Source organism: Gorilla gorilla, chromosome 2 (genome assembly GCF_029281585.2).
Source record: "Gorilla gorilla gorilla isolate KB3781 chromosome 2, NHGRI_mGorGor1-v2.1_pri, whole genome shotgun sequence".
Classification (NCBI taxonomy): Eukaryota; Metazoa; Chordata; class Mammalia; order Primates; family Hominidae; genus Gorilla; species Gorilla gorilla.
Genome location: NC_086017.1, coordinates 143,772,894 through 143,788,174, shown reverse-complemented (window position 1 = coordinate 143,788,174; position 15,281 = coordinate 143,772,894). Strand labels below are relative to the sequence as shown.

The following is a 15,281-nucleotide window of genomic DNA, read 5'->3' as shown; positions in this document are numbered from 1 at the left end:
TCACTTTCTGAAGCCTACTTCTGTCAATTCATCAAACTCATTCTCCATCCAGTTTTGTTCCCTTGCTGGCGAGGGGTTGTGATCCTTTGGAGGAGAAGAGGCATTCTGGTTTTTGGAATTTTCAGCCTTTTTGCACTGGTTTTTCCTCATCTTTGTGGATTTTTCTACCTTTGGTCTTTGATGTTGGTGACCTTCAGATGGAGTTTTTGTGTAGGTATCCTTTCTGTTGTTCATGCTATTCCTGTTTGTTAGTTTTCCTTCTGAGTCCGGCCCCTCTGCTGCAGGTCTGCTGGAGTTTGCTGGAGGTCCACTCCCAACCCTGTTTGCCCGGATATCACAAGTGGAGGCTGCAGAACAGCAAAGATTGCTGCCTGTTCCTTCCTCTGGAAGTTTCATCCCTGAGGTGCACCCACCACACACCATCCAGAGCTGTCCTGTTTGAGGTGTATGTCGACCCCTGTTGGGAGGTGTCTCCCTGTCAGAAGGCACGGGGGTCAGGGACCCACATGAGGAGGCAGTCTGTCCCTTAGCAGAGCTCAAGCACTGTGCTGGGAGATCCACTGCTCTCTTCAGTGCCGGCAGGCAGGAATGTTGAAGTATGCTGAAGCCGCGCCCACAGCCACCCCTTCCCGCAGGTCCTCTGTCCCAGGGAGATGGGAGTTTCATCTATAAGCCCCTGACTGGGGCTACTGCCTTTCTTTTAGAGATGCCCTGCCCAGAGAGGAGGAATCTAGAGAGCTGGTCTGATATTTTTTAATGGGAAATCATTTTTCTTGTTGGTGTAGTTTATCCAAGTTTTTTTTTCCAACCTGTAAATGATAACTTTGTGAGCTTTTCGGAAGAAACTGATAATTTTTGGAAATTTTGAATTCAATATTTACCTTATTTGTACTATAACAAGTAACAGTGAATTTAAAACAGGCAAAGAAAACAAACAATGAGCTTCATGAATTATAACTCAGGACTTATTTTCTCCCTCAGTCAAAAAGAATGTTAAGCTGTGTTAATCTACAAGGAATTTTGTTAATGTTGATGTAATGTTGGCTCTGTTAGGAGTGCCTGAACAGAGTGTAGACATCTTGAGAGATTTAACTTACACAACTCAATTTTCATAAGCATTTCAGTAACTAACCTTAAAGTCATTGTAAATGTTGATATGAAAATTGTTTTCTCAAAATCTTCTGAATAATCAACACTCAAGGGAAAGGTTTTAGACAGTATTTTAAGAAATTTGACAGGAATGGAAAATCAGAGGAAGCCATCTAGAAAATTTTACTCCATGGCAGTCATGAAGAATTCTTTGTTAGCCAAGGGCAATACTACAGTGCATCATGTACTATAAACAATACCCTCCAAGGGTCAGAGAGGGTCTTTGAAGTTATCTACTGCCATTTTCTTTCCAGGGCAGGGATTCTGTCTTTAGCATCCTTGAGAATTATCAAGTATTTTCTAGGTAGTATGGGGTACATAAAAGTAAGAGCAATGTTAGAGGTAAATAGAAATAATTGTTATGTGAGTTCAGAGGAAGGAGGTATCACTGACCGGGTAATCAGAGATTCTTTGCAGAGGAGGTGGCTCATAAGCAGGAATTTACTTGTGAAGGACAGGGAGAATTTCACTTGAGAAAAAGCCTGGCCCAAGCATATATGTGGAAATTAGAAAGCATAGGGTGTGTTTGAGGAACAGCAGATAAAATTAAGGGCTGGAGTCTCAGTAGGACACACAATGTTAATTGTTCTCCGGGAGCATTGCAATCACTTCTAGCAGGGCATATTTGCAATACAGCAGGCAAGGTTTAGGCCAGTAAATTTTTTCCTTCAGTTCTAATTGAGTTAGACGTCATTAGTGCCATTCTTCATTGGGATGAACTGAAGAAGAGTCTGTGATTCAGAACAAGTTGAATAAATATGCACCAAGTGCCCTGTACTTGTAAATATTTATGACATGCTGTCAGTATAAATTATATTTACTATATATTTCAAAATATTTTTGTTAGCAAACATTTGCTTTAAAAAGATGCATTTTTATACTCTCTACATAAAGTTGTGGATTTCATACTGATAAATTTTCAAATGCAAAACAAATACTCCTTCTTTATGTATAGACACAGGGAATATGGAGGTTCTGCACCTGTATGGAAGTGAGGAACAGAAGAAACAGTGGCTTGAGCCTCTTCTTCAAGGGAACATTACCTCTTGCTTCTGTATGACAGGTAAATGCCAATCACCATTCTCTCCTTGTGTAGTCAGTCGTCCCGGAGTTATTATGGATGAGCTGAAGAAATACAGGATGTGGTTCTGTGTTTCAGTCAAATTTGCCATTGGCCAAAAATGTGAGTATGTTTATTTTGAGCCTGTTATTAAATTTTGGCATTTTCAAATGTTCAGAAAAATATGATCCTCTCCTTTGTTAGAATATCAGATGATGTTCTCTAGTAGCCTGCTATAGCATTAGTAGCAGAGTAAACTTAGTTTCACAATTTTTTGATGTCATTACTAAAATTGCTATATATGAATATTTAAGATCTTCTTTGCTCTTATGTATGAAATATCTATCTTCGTGATAATTTTATATTGATACTTATAAAATATTCAACTCTTCCATAAACCCAGAAAAATAGAAATTTCACCAGTACTGGACATATGGCTCAAATTATAATCATGTGGGAAAATAAAGGAACATGTTAATAAAAACAGATTTAATATCATTTGTACATAGAAAGCATTAAGAACTCTTCAATAGAAAAAAATCATTGTTTTGTGATTTAGTTTAGAATTATACCAAATTTTGCTTGTCCATAATTTTTAAGTGCTTTCAATAATGGCCAGATTTTATTGTTTTGTATAACATAGCATACATTTATACAGTACTCCTCTTTTATCTGAAGGGGATACGTTCTAAGACTCCCAGTGGGTGTCTGAAAACTGGGATAGTCCTGAATGCTATTTAGACTATGTTTTTTCTGATACATATGTACCTATGATACAGTTTAATCTATAAATTAGGCATAGTAAGACATTAATAATAACTAATAATAAAATAGAACAATTATAACAATACTCAGAATGGTACACTATTTAAAAATTACAAATTGTTTACTTCTGGAATTTTTCACTTAATATTTTTGGAATGCAGTTGGCCTCATAACTGAAACCTCAGACAGCAAAACTACAGATAACAGGGGACTACTATAATAGCAGAACTGATCTCCGTTTAAATCAGTAATAGGCATTTATTGAATACCTACAGTAGGATGTATTGTCTACAAAGCACTAGGTGGGGTTTACAAAATAAGTAGAATACACAGCCCTCTTTCTAAAAATGAAAAAAAAATAAATCTTAAGTTTTAGAAACAGAACACATGGGATAGCTGAAGGACTCATTTAAAGGGGTGTCATATTAGCAAGTGCAGATTGCTATGATTGAGAGCTAGACAGTTCTGAAGTGCCATGCAATAAAGCAGTTGTCTAAGGGTGTCCCATGGAGAACTTTCTGAAGACCTTAAGTGTTGAACAGGCTTTAAAGAATGCAAAGTATATAAATCAGTGAAAGCATTCCTGATGGAATTTGCAAGGCACATTAGAAATTGCTTAAGACAGTAAACTATATGGGAGGAATCTGTCTTGCCAATCAATATTTAGTACATATCTCCATTGTGAGAAGTAGAAAACAATACTTTTATCTACATTTGCTGATTGGAGAAAGGACTGGGTTGTATCCCAAGTCATATATCAGTGAGGAAGCCAAAAATACAGTTCAAAATACTGATCCCCAATGTTCAGTATACTTCATTCATTCACTCATTCTTTCAGTGCACGTTTATTGAATACTGTGTGTAGGTTATGGGAAAAGCAGGGTGGAATGGGGAGTGAAAGGACATTGAAAAAGATAAAGATGTTTTTGTTTTTAAAGTTTTCATATCCTTATCTAAGTCTACTGATGATATCTGCCTGCCTGTAAATTCAGCTTTTGTTTATTTATAGAACCTGATGTAGCTTCAAGTGATGCCACGAATATTGAATGCAGCATCCAACGAGATGAAGATAGCTATGTAATTAATGGCAAAAAATGGTGGAGCAGTGGTGAGTGTTCAGCCTAATTTTTTCACCTAACACACTGATCCTTTGTGCCAGATGCTATGCTAGAATATTGCTATGATACATAGTGATCAGTTTCATGATCATAATTCTTTAAATTCTGCATGTGTAGGCCAGGTGCGGTGGCTAACACCTGTAATCCCAGCACTTTGGGAGGCTGAGGCAGGTGGATCACCTGAGGCCAGGAGTTCAAGACCAACCTGGCCAACATGGTGAAGCCCTGTCTCTACTAAAAATACAAAAATTAGCCAGGTGTGGTGGCAGGCACCTGTAATCCCAACTACTCAGGAGGCTGAGGCAGGAGACTTGCTTGACCCCGGGTGGCAGAAGTTGACATGCGCTGAGATGGCACCACTGTACTTCACCCTGGGCAACAAGAGCGAAACTCTGTCTCAAAAAAATGAAAAAATAATTAATTAATTCTGCATGTGAAAGCATTTTCAAACTTAGAAATAGTGGTTGAAAGAAAAAGTAATTTTAAAATAACATATGTTGGTTAGGTGATGTTTAAGAGCAGAAAACGTCATTTTTTGTAGTTTTAGAGATAAAATTCATTAGTGCATACTATTTTTGACCAATGTAATTGCTAGCAAAATTTAATTTTAGTAGGAGCATATTACATGGATTATAATTTACAGCAAATATTTTTTTAAAAAGATAAGCTGTACATGTTAATTAACAATAATTTATTGTGGTACATATTTTTATTACTCAAAAATAAAGTGTTTAAATGAAAATAGGACATTTTATGCATGGGATAATGTATTTTTTAGTCAATCGGCAGTGGTAGACTTGTATAAACGGATGAATTCTTCAGGAAGTTAAGAAATTGGAACCCAGATGAAAATGATAGTCTGAGGATTACACCTAGACTATATATGATAAACCTAACATTTGTCATGATAACCAGTTATTAGTAAGAAAGTTGACATCATAGAAGCAAATTATGTCTTTAGGAACTTACCAGGAATGTTTTGAAAAGAATCAGAAAAGCTTATTATAGTTTGTTTTTTTTTTTAATTGCTTTTTTGGAGGAGGTGGATTTTATAAAATTACTTACAAATTTAAAAAAAACAGGAAAAAAGATAGTTGGAGTTCTGCTGCATACTTATTCAAGTACTAAAATTATGCAGGGAAATCGTTCTTGTATTAAAACTTAGATAACTAAAAATAATTATAAATGCCTTTTAACATGAACCTCTTTAATAATCTGTTTTAGATGGCCTAACTTATAGCATAGTGGGTTTTTTTTTTAACTTCTTTTATTTTGAAATTATTATAAATTCACAGGAAGTTACAAAGATGGTACAGAGTGGTCCTGGGTACCCTTCACCCAGTTTTCCCCAATGGTTCCATCTTACATAATTATACTATAATGTCAAAACCAGGAAATTGAAATTGGTACAATGTGTGTATACAGTTCTGTGTCATTTTATCACTTGTGTAGATTTGTATAAGCACCATTGCAACCAAGATACAAAATTATCACCACAAAGCTCTTCTTCGTTACAGCAGAGTGTTATTCACTTATGCCTGTTACAATTATTTTCCTATATTGTTCATTTTAATTTTCATGTTTTGTTCATTTATTATCTTGTTTCCTCTTCTTGGCTTTTATTTCTCCCCCTTCCCCTAACCCATTCTTTATTATAAGTTGCAACCACGGCGTCTGAGATTTGAGTTTCAGAATAATGCAGATGTTTTATTTGAGGGGAAACCATCATTCATATGTATCCAAGCAAAAGGCAGAGCAGTTTTACCTTTAAATGCTAAAAGTACTGGTTGGCTCTGTAGGACCCTCAGAATCAAAAGGAAACTCCTCCACACTTTGTCTCTGTCTTCTCCAGGACCCATATTTCTTGGCCACTTTCATAACGTAGTTTTTGAAAGATGCTCCCATAAAAACATAAAGGATTGGGTTGAGGCAGCTGTGAAAGAGTGCGATGCTTTCTGTGATTTGGATGGCGATGTCCATGCGTTTGCTCATGTTGCAGCTGGTGATCAGGGAGTAGATGATGTCTATGGCTCGGCAGAACTTGACAATGTTATAAGGCAGTTGAGTGACAATGAAAACTATAACGACTGTGAGCAGAACTTTTAGGGGTCGAGATATTTTAATGTTTGGCATCTTCATGAGTGTCCTTGCCGTGATAAAGTAGCACACCCCCATAATAAGAAAGGGTACTACAAATCCAATGCAGATCTCTAGCATTTGAATCAATGCTTTCATTGATGTTCCTAGGTAGCGGGGGAAAATGGGAATGCACCTAGCATTGTCATTTACTGTATAAAAAACCAGCTGGGGTATGCTCAGCAAGATGGCAGCCATCCAAACACAGAAACAGATGATCCAGCATGGTTTTCCCACTCCTGATTGGCTGGGGACTTTAGTTACTGCCACATATCTGTCTATGCTGATACAAGCCAGAAACTGCATTCCAGAGACAAAGTTTAGTGTGTACAAGGCTGAAGTTATTTTGCACATTATTTTCCCTAAAACCCACCCATGAACTGCATTAACAGCCCAAAAAGGCAGAGTGAATAGAAGGAGTAAATCTGCTACAGCCAAATTCAGGATGTACACATCTGTTTTGGTTCTCTGTTTCTTGTAATAGGCATAAATTGCCACTACCATGGAATTGCCTGCAAGTCCAATGACGAAAGCTATTGTGAGGAATACAGGGAGGAAAACTTTTGCAAATTCTCTGACATCTTCTTTGATACAGATCAATTCATATTGACTGTAGTCATAAGTGCCATTCATTTCATTTTCCTCATAATAATAATCTGTTGACTGGTTCTGTTCCAAAGCCATGGCTCCAATCTAGATGGCAAAGAGAATACAGGATAGATATTTGTCTAAATATGCTTAAAAGGAAACAGTTTTTATCAAGCTGTTTTGTTCTTTCCCTAGAGTATAGCCTGTTGCTATAACATATGTGAGCCTGAATCTAGCACTCTTTGAAACGCTTTAATGGGAGCCACATTGGAATATGACCCCAAGATTAGTTACTCAAACTTTGCTTGTACAATTCTGTGTGAAAGAGCTTGGATTTGAACAGGACAATAAACATAATGCCCTGGAGAATTTTCTTAATCATTAAATCCTAAATAAAAGTGAAGACTTTTATGTAAAAATGATTTTTAAAATATGAAAATTTAATTAGATTTTAACTAAAAAGAATAAATAGTGTTATAATCTTTACATACATAATTTTGTGAATCGTAAAAGTATATCTACAACAAATTGAATAAAAATGAAAATAGCAAATTACTTGGTTTATTTAAATTAAATTTATTTTTTATTTTGATGTTATTTATAAATTTAATTTAAATAAGTTAAATAAATTCTCTCAGCATTTGCACTAAATTTCACTAGTTGCCTTTTATAAAACAAGATCTCCTTTAGCCAACTTCCCTCCAAAACTGGTCACTACTTGCTTATTGTATACTGTTTTTTAGTAGCACCACTATCTTCTAATCATCTAAGCTGTAAGCCTGCTTCATTCTTGTCTTCTCTCTTACCTTCATCCCTGCTTCCCAATCAGTTCCCAAGTTCTGATTCTGCCTTCCAAATAGGTCTTGAATCTGTCTTCTCCTCTTAATCTGCACTCTTCCACACATTTGCACAATTCAGCTATTATGTTTCTCACCTAGCCTACTGCAATATCTTTCTTTTTTAATATTTAATATTTAATTTTTTTTTTGAGATGGAGTCTCATTCTGTTGCCCAGGCTGGAATGCAGTGGCACAATCTCGGCTCACTGCAACCTCCGCCTCCCGGGTTCATGCGATTCTCCTGCCTCAGCCTCCCAAGTAGCTGGGATTACAGGTACACACCACCATGCCTGGCTAATTTTTTCTATTTTTAGTAGAGATGGGGTTTCACTATGTTGGCCAGACTGGTCTCGCACTCCTGACCTCGTGATCCACCTGCCTCGGCCTCCCAAAGTGCTGGGATTACAGGCGTGAGCCACCGAGCCCAGCCTATTTTTAAATTTTAATCCATTTATTTATTTATTTATTGACCAGGTTATGAGTCTGTATAACTTTTGTATTTTTGATAGAGACGGGGTTTTATCAGGTTGCCAAGGCTGGTCTCAAACTCCTGGGCTCAAGCAATCTGCCTGCCTTGGCCTCGCAAAGAGTTGGGGTAACAGGCATGAGCCACTGCACCTGGCCAAGCAGTATCTTTCTAACTGATAGCCTGTTGTTACTCCTCCTCAATACCTCCTTTTCAAAAACGTTTTTCTTATTTCCACCAGAGTATTTGATCTCTAAATTGCCAATCTACCTCTCCTCTGTTTTGTTCCTCATCTGGAAGACACATCTCTTCACCTGAAAGCCACAATCCAAGCTCTTTAGCATAACACCCAAGGCTCCCTTCATAATGTGGTGCCATCCATGGCTCCTGCCACCTCTCCCTACTCTGTGTCCACACTAGAGACAGTGATAGGACTAATTTCTCAGCAGTGGGCTGGCACCCACCGTGCAGCAGCATCTGTCTACATCATTGCTCATTCTGTTCCTTTATCTACCATACAATTTCCTGCCCTTCCCTGGAAGGGCCAATTCCTACTCAATAAACGCGGATGCGACCTCCCCAGAAGACTTTCCTGATGTATTAGCAATCTCTACATACCCCTCAGAGAACTGATCCATTCTCTGGAAAGGATGCGTTTCCCATACTGCCTTGTTCCTCTAGGTTTTAAGTTCCTCAAAGCATGACCTATTTGATTTGTGTTTGTAAATAAAATCTTGTTAATGTGCCTGGCACAAAGTAGCTTCTCAGTAAATATTTGTCAAATTAAAGCTTTTGCCAACAGGTATAAAGCTGTTACTCTAGAATGGATAGATAGTATGCCAGCAATCTTCTATGTCAACATTGTTATTGCACTATGTTGGCTACTAGCACCCCGTAGTATTAAGATAAGCTTGCACAGAATTCGTAAGTTTTGGAATGTATAAAATAATGACTTTCAGTGTTTTTATTATAGTGCTGAATTTTGTTTTCCTTTTTCTTTAGCCTTTCTATTTTCCTTGGGTTGTTTTTGTGCTCTGAAGTATCTCAAATATTCTTATAGAATCAATAATGAAAATATTATTTTTAAAACAGTGTGCCAACTTATAGTACATTTTCAAAAGAAATGTTCTTATGTTTGCTAACTTTTTTTGAATGAATATAGCAAAGAAAAGAAGGCTCTGAAGAAAGATACCACATAGAAGAATTGCTTTCATTATGTAAAAACCGGGTGCCAACTTTTTTAAATGACTCTTTTTATCATTAAAGTTACTTAAAAAGTTCCAATCTGTAAGACTACTCTGGTCTTCATGTTCTTATGCATTAATTATTAACACAGTATGAACCTTGTTCTTCCTTTCTCTTTCATCAGAAAATCTTGAACCTGATGATAAGGAATAATATGGCCAAATATTATAATATATTAAGGAAGGGAATTTTTAAGTAAGAATTAATCTTACTAAAAATGTGAGTAAAAAAGAGTAGAAATGGAATTATTTGCAGAAATGATCCTTCTGGCAGATACATAGACACGCTTTTAAGTGTCTTTATAATTACCATGAGAATAAAAAAAATCAGTACTTGTAAAAGAAAGTGAAAAAAAGTGGTATAATAAAACCTATTTTCTCCTTAACAAAGTTTTACCGACAAGTAATGGCATTTAAAATCGTATTTTCTTCTTGCTATATTAAGATTTTCATTTAAGGTTAAAGTGTACAGCTATTTTCAAGTAACCCTTTTTTTTTTTTTTTTACAAGTAAGCATTTAAACTTTTATGCATCAAGACTCCCTCTATATAAGTAAATATACAAGATCTTTGGGCTTAAAAAAAATATTCAAGTCAGAATAAGAAAAGAAATAAAGTACCAACCTGTTGCAGTCGGCAGAGAGGAGCAGTCTTGAGTACAGAGTATAAAATCAAATGACCTAACTCCAGCTACTTTTGTTTTCACTTTACACCCCGCCTTTATCTTGTATCCAAGAAGGCTTTCCTGAAATTTAACCTTGTGAGCACTTGATATTTTATTTCCTGTAAAACCATCTGTGAAGTTAAATTCAACTTCTTAAGTGGTTTAGGTTACAAATTTGAGAAAATCCATCTTTTTTCAAAAACTATAGACCTTTCATAGTTTCCACTTAGTCAAAGGGGACAAGAAAGTGCCTGCAGCTGAGCTACTGACTGCTGAACCAGAAGGAGAATCCACCTGAGGGCATCTAGGCAGCACTTGTAGGTAGCATCTAGAGAAATACTCTCTAAAGTTATTTTGCCTAAGGAAGAAAGCAAATATGATTTTAACCAAGGAAAATATCTTTTTGAAGACTAAATTATCAAAGATTAAATTACAAGTAATCATTAGGTATTTGCAATAGAATTTAACATTTTTATGCCACATCATTTAATATTTATTTAAACTACTAGAGTCTTCCTGGCTTCACTGTACTTTCTCTATCCTTGTCCCAGAGTATTTTCCCATGGCTTTAAACTCTCTTGCTTTCTTGTTACCTTTTTTCCCAAAGCTAGAATACGAACCTTCAAAATCCTTCAGTCTGGGAGGCTGTTTATTTTTTCCACATTTCCACACAAGTAAGTTAGAGAAAGAAGAGAAATTTATGCTGATTTGGCCCTCATGGTCTATTTGAACTTGGCTTTCCTCAAATTTGCATGGCAGTTATCTATTTTTTCATGCAAGGCCAGGCTCAGTCTCCACCTGCAGAAATTATTTCAGACCCATGCCATTTTTTCTATTTTTCTCTTTTTTAAAAAAAAACTTTTAAGTTCAGGGGTACACATGCAGGTTTGTTACACAGGTAAACATGTATCATGGGGGTTTGTTGTGCACATTATTTTATCACTCAGGTATTGAGCCTAGTACCCATTAGTTATGTTTCCTGATCCTCTTTCTCTACCACCCTCTACCCTTTGATAGGCCCCAGTGTGTTTCCCTCCATGTGTCCATGTGTTCTCATCTTAGCTCCCACTTATAAGTGAGAACATGCAGTATTTAGCTTTCTGTCCCTTTGTTAGTTTGCTAAGGATAATGGTCTCCAGCTCCATCCACGTGCCTGCAAAGAACATGATCTCATTCTTTTTTATGGCTACATAGTATTCCATGCTGTATATGTACCACATTTTCTTTGTCCAGTCTATCATTGATGGGCAAATATTTAGGTTGATTCCATGTCTTTGCTATTGTGCATAGTGCTGCAATGAACATATGCATGCATGTGTCTTTATAATAGAATAATTTATATTCCTTTGGGTATATACCCAGTAATGGAATTGTTGGCTCGAATGATATTTCTGTCTTTAGGTCTTTGAGGAATTGCCACACTGTTTTCTACAATGATTGAACTAATTTACACTCCCACCAACAGTTTGTAAGTGCTCCTTTTTCTTCACAACCTCACCAGCAGCTGTAATTTTTTGAGTTTTTAATAGCCATTTTGACTGGTGTGAGATGGTATCTCATTGTGATTTTGATTTGCATTTCTCTAATGATCAGTGATGTTTAGCTTTTTTTCATATGATTGTTGGCGGTATGTATGTCTTCTTTTGAGAACTGTCTGTTCACATCCTTTGCCCACTTTTTAATAGGGTTGTTTTTAATTGTAAATTTAAACTTCTTATAGATGCTGGATATTAGACCTTTGTCAGATGCATAGTTTGCAAAGATTTTCTCCCATTCTGTAAGTTGTCTCTTTACTCTGTTGATAGTTTCTTTTGCTGTGCAGAAGCTCTTCAGTTTAATTAGGTCCAATTTGTCAATTTTTGCTTCTATTGCAATTGCTTCATCATGAACTCTCATAGTAGTCTACAAGATCCCACAAGGTCTGCCTCCATCCCTCATTGTCTCTCTGACCTCATTTCACACTACTCACCCCTTTGCCTACTTGTTCTGCCATACCCAGCTTCTTGCTGTTTGAGAGCATACCAGCCACAATCCTATCAGGGCTTTTGTGCTGGCTCTTCTGTCTGCTGGAATGTGCTCTTAGTAATTGCAAAGCTCACTTCCTCTTCTCTTTCAAGTCTTTGCCCAATCACCACCAGCTCACTGAGGCAATTCTTCACTACTCTACTTAAAATAACCCTCATCCATCTGGACTCCCAGTCCACCAGACCCATAGCACTTAACATTTTCTAATGCACCATATCATTTATGCTGTGATTGCTGTAAATTGTCTTTCACCCTGTATTAGAACATAAGCTTCATCAGAACAGGGACTTTTGTTTGCTTTGTTCATTGATATATCCCGAGTACCAAGAATAATGCCTAGCACATAATGACTACTCAAAAATATTTTGAATTAATAAAAACATTCTACTGTCCACTTTGATTATTATCTAACAACTGGTCTGCAACTGCAGCCTCCATAATTATCAGATAATAATCTCTTTGATCTTTCTATATGATACACAATACTGACTTTTAGGCATTTGCAAGTACTATTACTCGTGTCTAGAGCACTCTTCCCACCCTATTTTAGTTCCCTAACTCCTATTTACAATTCAGATTTAGGTCTGACCTTAACATTAATCCAGGAAGCCTTCCATAACTCTTTCAGATTAGATCAGATATACCTACCCTCCTATAGTCTTTTCACTGTATTGTTGGTACTTATTTAAATTTTCTATCTTCCATAGCTATCTTATACCCTGCTGTATCCTCAGCATTTGGCTTGGTACCTTACTCATTGTACCAGCTTAATGAATAATGATTAAATTCATGAATCAATCAACTGATATTTAAGTAACTTATCCTCCACAGACATAAAGTTTAGCAATGGAGCTGGAATTCTAAATTCAGATCTTTAGTCTATTTTATCATCTTATCTCTTATATCTCTTTATTTTATGATGCCATCTATTATAGAATCTTGATACTCTTTTATAGATTCAAAAGTATCTATCCCTTTCCTTTATTTACCCCACCCCCAACAACCATAAGCTTTTTTGTAAATGGGATTCCTTTATTGCAAATCGGTTGTAATGCTATAATCTTTACATCTTTTGAATTTACACATTGTTTTTGCTAATTCAGACACATACAAAGCCCTTGAGGCATAGGGGATCTCAGGATTGAGCAGCTTCCTCTGGTAGCGTGCGTATGAATGCTGTGTATAAATCATAGTGTATGAATCATGGTGAAACTAGCTGACTGGCTGGCCTTTTCCTGTATTTTCCCTTTTCTCCTGATAGAACTAGGAGAGACAGTGGTAATAGGGAAATTTGACAAAATACGTGAAATAATCATGTAGCTTGGAGGGTAGGCAGAAGCATCACTCACCTTAGGCAACTTTTCAAAGTACTTACTTGATGCTTCTTTAGCTCTCTTCTACTTCTCATATTCCTTAGAACTGACTATGATTCCATTTTGCTGCTTACCATAAATTGGCTCCTACTCTTAACCTCCCTAACATAGCAATGTCCCTTGTTCTTGAAGAATCTCTCTCCCCACACCCTCTTCTCATCCCTCCTCTTGTACTGTCATTTTGCTATGTTGCCCAGGCTGGCCTCCAACTCCTAGACTCAAACAATCCACCCATCCCGGCCAACAAAAGTGCTGGGATGAATCTGTAATTTTGATGAATATTGCCAAATTGTATTCCATAGGGATGGTATTACTTTGTTCTCTACCAATAATGTATAGAAATGTCTGTTTTTCTAAAATATTGTCAATAGAATGTGTTGTTTTACTACCACTTTGCTTTCTAAATGACTTGTAACAAATTCAGCACCCCTTACCTGCCCTTGCCAGGCATGTGTGGAATACTGGATAATAAACTGCTTTTGAATGTTCTCATTATTGCTGTACTCCATGTTTATTTGATTAGTGGTAAAGTTAAGCAATTTTAAAAATCTCTTTTATTATTCTTATTTCCTCTTTTTGCAATTGTGTTCTTTGCCCATCTGTATACTGATTTTTAGGTGTTCTTTATAATTTAGGGAGCTAAGTATTGCATACATTTTGTCATAAATGTTGAAACATTCCCCCCCAATTTTTTTTTGCTTTTAAATTTTATTTTCTAATGTACAGCAGTTTTATATAGACAAACAAATTGATCTTTGTCTGATTTTTATTTCATTTATCATTTTTAAGTTTTAAAATCCTTTCTCACCCAGAGATTTAATAAATATTATATTATTTTTCTTCTTTTTTTTATGTCTTGGTTTTTTTAATTTTCAACTCTGCTCTATTTGGGATTTATTTTGATCTAACCATTTTCTATAGTAACAACAGTAATAGCAGCAGCTGGTAACATTATTACTTAATTCTTATTATTTAGATGTAAACCTAGAGATGGATTCAGTGAATTTTGAAGAATTTCCCTGTTAAAAATAACACGCACTCTAAGAGAACACATGGGATTTTTTTTCTTTAACTGTGGGATTGTACAATGAACATCTTTTTTCATATAAGGGAAATTTTATTGTAAAATAGTACTTATTCCAATTTGAATTGTTAGTATTAAAGCTAAAACCAAATGAAGTTCAGGTGTTCTACCTCAGAAATTCTGTGTTGGTAGAAGAAACGGCCTTGAGAATTTGTGGATGGCTATCTATGCTTCATGGTATGTAATTGTTTACATCACTTTCTTAATTGTTACAAACCACACTATACTCAAAGGTCATGTTTTTTTATCCACCTATCATCTCTCCTTTTGTTAGAAAATGATTTTCTGGGTAAAAGCCTAAGAAATTAAAAATCATCAACTAACATCAGGGAGAGGTAATTTTTAGCCTGACTTAATCCTGGCACTTGAACAGCCTTGAAATACCACAGTGTCTGGATTAAAAACAAAATTACTTTATCTAAGCCATCTGTTTTCATTCATGAAGGCCTGTGACACAGCATATATGTTTAAATGTTCTCTGTTCTATTCAGATTTCCTCTAATATATTTTATTTATGACATTGGGTATCTTGTTCATTAACTAAAATGACACAAACAAGCAAAACTCTCTATAAAAGAAGGTTGTTTCAACTGCTGCACTTGCCAAATTCTGCTTGTAGCTAAGGGGAGATGATATCTTTGGGAAGGGTTTTTCTCATTTTTCTGAAACATCATTGTTAAATACAAATATTTCAAATTCTACAAACTATGTATTCACCCTTACTTCCTCTACTTAATGATCACAACAGACATCCAACTTAAAAATTGTATT

General features: G+C 36.0%; 2 protein-coding genes across 4 annotated transcripts in view; one reads left to right on the top strand and one right to left on the bottom strand.

The window, feature by feature from the left end:
• The window catches only part of ACAD11 (acyl-CoA dehydrogenase family member 11), a 102,776-nt gene that overhangs the window by 52,585 nt on the left and 34,910 nt on the right, over positions 1–15,281 (top strand). For both annotated transcript variants that reach the window (XM_004036319.5, XM_019023863.4), the window contains exons 12-13: positions 2,105–2,212; positions 3,984–4,082. In XM_004036319.5, the coding sequence (XP_004036367.5) occupies positions 2,105–2,212; positions 3,984–4,082 (207 nt within the window). The remainder of the gene's footprint in view (positions 1–2,104; positions 2,213–3,983; positions 4,083–15,281) is intronic.
• ACKR4 (atypical chemokine receptor 4) lies at positions 5,095–13,604 on the bottom strand. Of its 2 annotated transcripts, XM_063704195.1 has the most exons (3): positions 13,403–13,604; positions 9,989–10,386; positions 5,773–6,921 (listed from the first exon to the last, which is right to left on the bottom strand). In XM_063704195.1, exon 3 carries the CDS (start codon positions 6,910–6,912, stop codon positions 5,860–5,862), a length of 1,053 nt encoding a protein of 350 aa, XP_063560265.1. In that variant the 5' UTR covers positions 6,913–6,921; positions 9,989–10,386; positions 13,403–13,604; the 3' UTR covers positions 5,773–5,859. The 2 variants fall into 2 exon arrangements, with proteins under 2 accessions (XP_004036368.1, XP_063560265.1); XM_004036320.4 differs by lacking the exon at positions 13,403–13,604 and having other exon boundaries at positions 5,095–6,921; positions 9,989–10,043.